Source organism: Aptenodytes forsteri, unplaced genomic scaffold (genome assembly GCF_000699145.1).
Source record: "Aptenodytes forsteri isolate BGI_AS27 unplaced genomic scaffold, ASM69914v1 Scaffold126, whole genome shotgun sequence".
Taxonomy (NCBI): Eukaryota; Metazoa; Chordata; class Aves; order Sphenisciformes; family Spheniscidae; genus Aptenodytes; species Aptenodytes forsteri.
The window spans coordinates 2,264,067-2,266,519 of NW_008794599.1; the positions used below are offsets into that span (position 1 = coordinate 2,264,067).

Consider the following 2,453-nt stretch of genomic DNA (forward strand, 5'->3'; position numbering starts at 1 on the left):
TGAAGCTGGGGAGCTGGGGGGGAGGAGGGAGCCCCCCGTTTAGGCCTCCTGCGTGCGTGCGCGCTTGGGCAAGCTTGCATCTAGTGTGTCGTGTCCCCCCCCCCAGCTCCGTGCAGTGCCGGGCAGCTGTGTGCACAGGTCTGTGTGTTGCGACAGGCGGGCGCGGCGCTCTTGCACACACCGGGTGCGGGTGTGCTCGCTTGACGTGCTGTGTGCGTGCTCCCCGCGCGCTCATGCACACTTGATGCCACGGTCTTAGCTGCACGCTTCATGCATGTTCTTTTCACACGCTCCATGCCCACTCCTTCCGCATGCTCCGTGCGTGTCCTCTGCAAGCCCTGCACACACGCTGTCTCCTCATGCTCTTTGTACGCTCACTGCATGCTCCGTGCACGCTCTCTCTGCACGCTCCATGCATGCCCTATGCAAATGCTGCATGCATGCTCTCTTCGCACGCTCTGTGCATGCCCGCTTGCAAGCTTCGCGTATGTTCTTTTCTCACACTCCATGCACGGTCTCCCTGCATGCTCTGTGCACACTCTCTGCAAACACTGCATGCACGCTCTCTCCACACGCTCTCTCCGCATGCTCTGTGCATGCTCTGCGCAGACTCTCTCTGCACACTCGTGCTCTCTGCACACCCCATGCACACTCGGAGAGCGCTCCCGATGCTGGCACGCTCTCGCAAATGCCATGAACAGTCTTACCTGCACGTTCCATGGATGCTCTCTGCACGCTCCATGCACACCCTCTGCACGCTCCATGCACGCTCTCTGCACACGCCATGCACGTTTTCTCCACATTCTCCATGTGCGTGCTCTTCACACAATCCATTCAGTCTTAGCTGCACGCTCTGTGCATGCTCTCTCTGCACACTGCGTGCGTGCTCTCTCTGCACACCCTTGTGCATGCCCTCTTGCGCCCTTTGTACGCGCTCTCTCTGCATGCTCCAGGCGCGCTCTGTCCACGTGTCCTCTTGCATGCTCGGGGCATGATCCGTCTGCACACTCTGTGCATGCTCTCTCCACACATTTCGCGCACGCTCTCTCTGCACGCTCTCTGCATGACATCCCTGCACACGCTGTGTACGCTCTCTCTGCATGCTGTGCACATGCCTCTTGCACGCTCTGTGCACACCCTCTCTGTTCGCTCTGTGCACGCTCTCTCTGCATGCTCCAGGCATGCTTTCTCTGTGCACTGTGTGCATGGTCTCTCTGCACGCTTTCTTGCATGCTCCGTGAATGCCCTCTTGTGAGCTCTGTGCATGACGCGTGCTCTCTCTGCATGCTCTGTACATGCCTTCTTGCATGCTCTGTGCACCCTCTCTCTGTGCATTGCATGCATGCTCTCACTGCACGCTCCGTGCATGCCCTCTTGCACGCTCCATGATTGCTCTCTCTGCACACTGCATGCACGCTCTCTCTGCGTGCTCTCTCTCCATGTTCCGTGCATGCCCTCCTGCGCGCTCCACGCATGCTATCTCTGTGCACTGCCTGCATGCTCTCTCTGCACACTCTGTACGTGCCCTCTTGCACACCCTCTCCTGCACGCTCCTGGCAAGCGCGCATGCTTTCTGCACGCTCCCTGCACGCTCGTCCCGGCGAGAAAGCCATTAAAGCGACACCCCAGGAAGGTGGGGACGGAAGAGGGGAGCTCTGGGTGGGATCAATAGCAAATTAGTGACTTTACGCCCAGCCGAACGATGCCTGGTGGCGGGAGCAGGGCCGTGACAGTGTCCCCGCTCGCTTGCTGCCGCCGAAGCGCGCACATGTCCCCCCCGCTCAGGCGCTGATCTCCACGGCGTTGGCCTCCTCCTGCTCCCGGATGACGTGGACGCCGGCAGTCCGCAGCAGCCGTGGGGCACCACGGGAACGCGCCGGTGAACCCGGTGGCGACCTGTGCGTCCGCGTCGAGGCAGGCGAGCGAGCCGGCGAGCGATGGTAACGACGAGTCGAACGCCCCACCGGTCCCGGTGAGCGACCGGCTGCTGGTACTGGCGAGCTGGTGTAACCCGGTTCAACCGTGCCGCGGGGTTCGGGCAACGAATCTTCCTCCGCCTCCGGCGAGTCCTGCCAAAAGCCAAGGGTGAAGCGTGTGAAGCGTGCAGGACCCGGCACCACGGCCCAAAGCTGGCGCACTACCGGCCGCTCACCTTGTCCTTGAGGATGTACAAGGCCACCGGGTTTTTGCGCTCGTGCTCGCCGCTCCGCGGGATGCCCTCGGCTGCGTGGAGGCAAGGCATTGCTTACCGCGCCGGTGGTGTTGGCATTCCCCAACCCGCCGCCGCTGCTGCACTGGGGCTGGCACTCACCCTCGTGCTTCAGGCGCTCCTCATCCTGCTCGGCGTATTCGGAGGCCGGTTGCGTCTCCGCTTGCCGCTTCTCCCTGGGGAAGGGACAGGGGATGGGGCAGCACCAGCACCGCCGGTGGGGGCAGCCGGGGTACCGCCGGCG

The 2,453-nt window shown here is 62.5% G+C and overlaps 1 protein-coding gene across 1 annotated transcript in view; it reads right to left on the bottom strand.

Annotated features, from left to right (window-relative positions):
* Positions 1-1,781: 1,781 nt before the first annotated feature.
* The window catches only part of HEPACAM (hepatic and glial cell adhesion molecule), a 4,761-nt gene continuing 4,089 nt past the window's right edge, over positions 1,782-2,453 (bottom strand). The window contains exons 5-7 of the mRNA XM_009273027.1: positions 2,312-2,385; positions 2,153-2,223; positions 1,782-2,069 (exon numbers count right to left, since the gene is read on the bottom strand). Of these exons, the coding sequence (XP_009271302.1) occupies positions 1,782-2,069; positions 2,153-2,223; positions 2,312-2,385 (433 nt within the window). The remainder of the gene's footprint in view (positions 2,070-2,152; positions 2,224-2,311; positions 2,386-2,453) is intronic.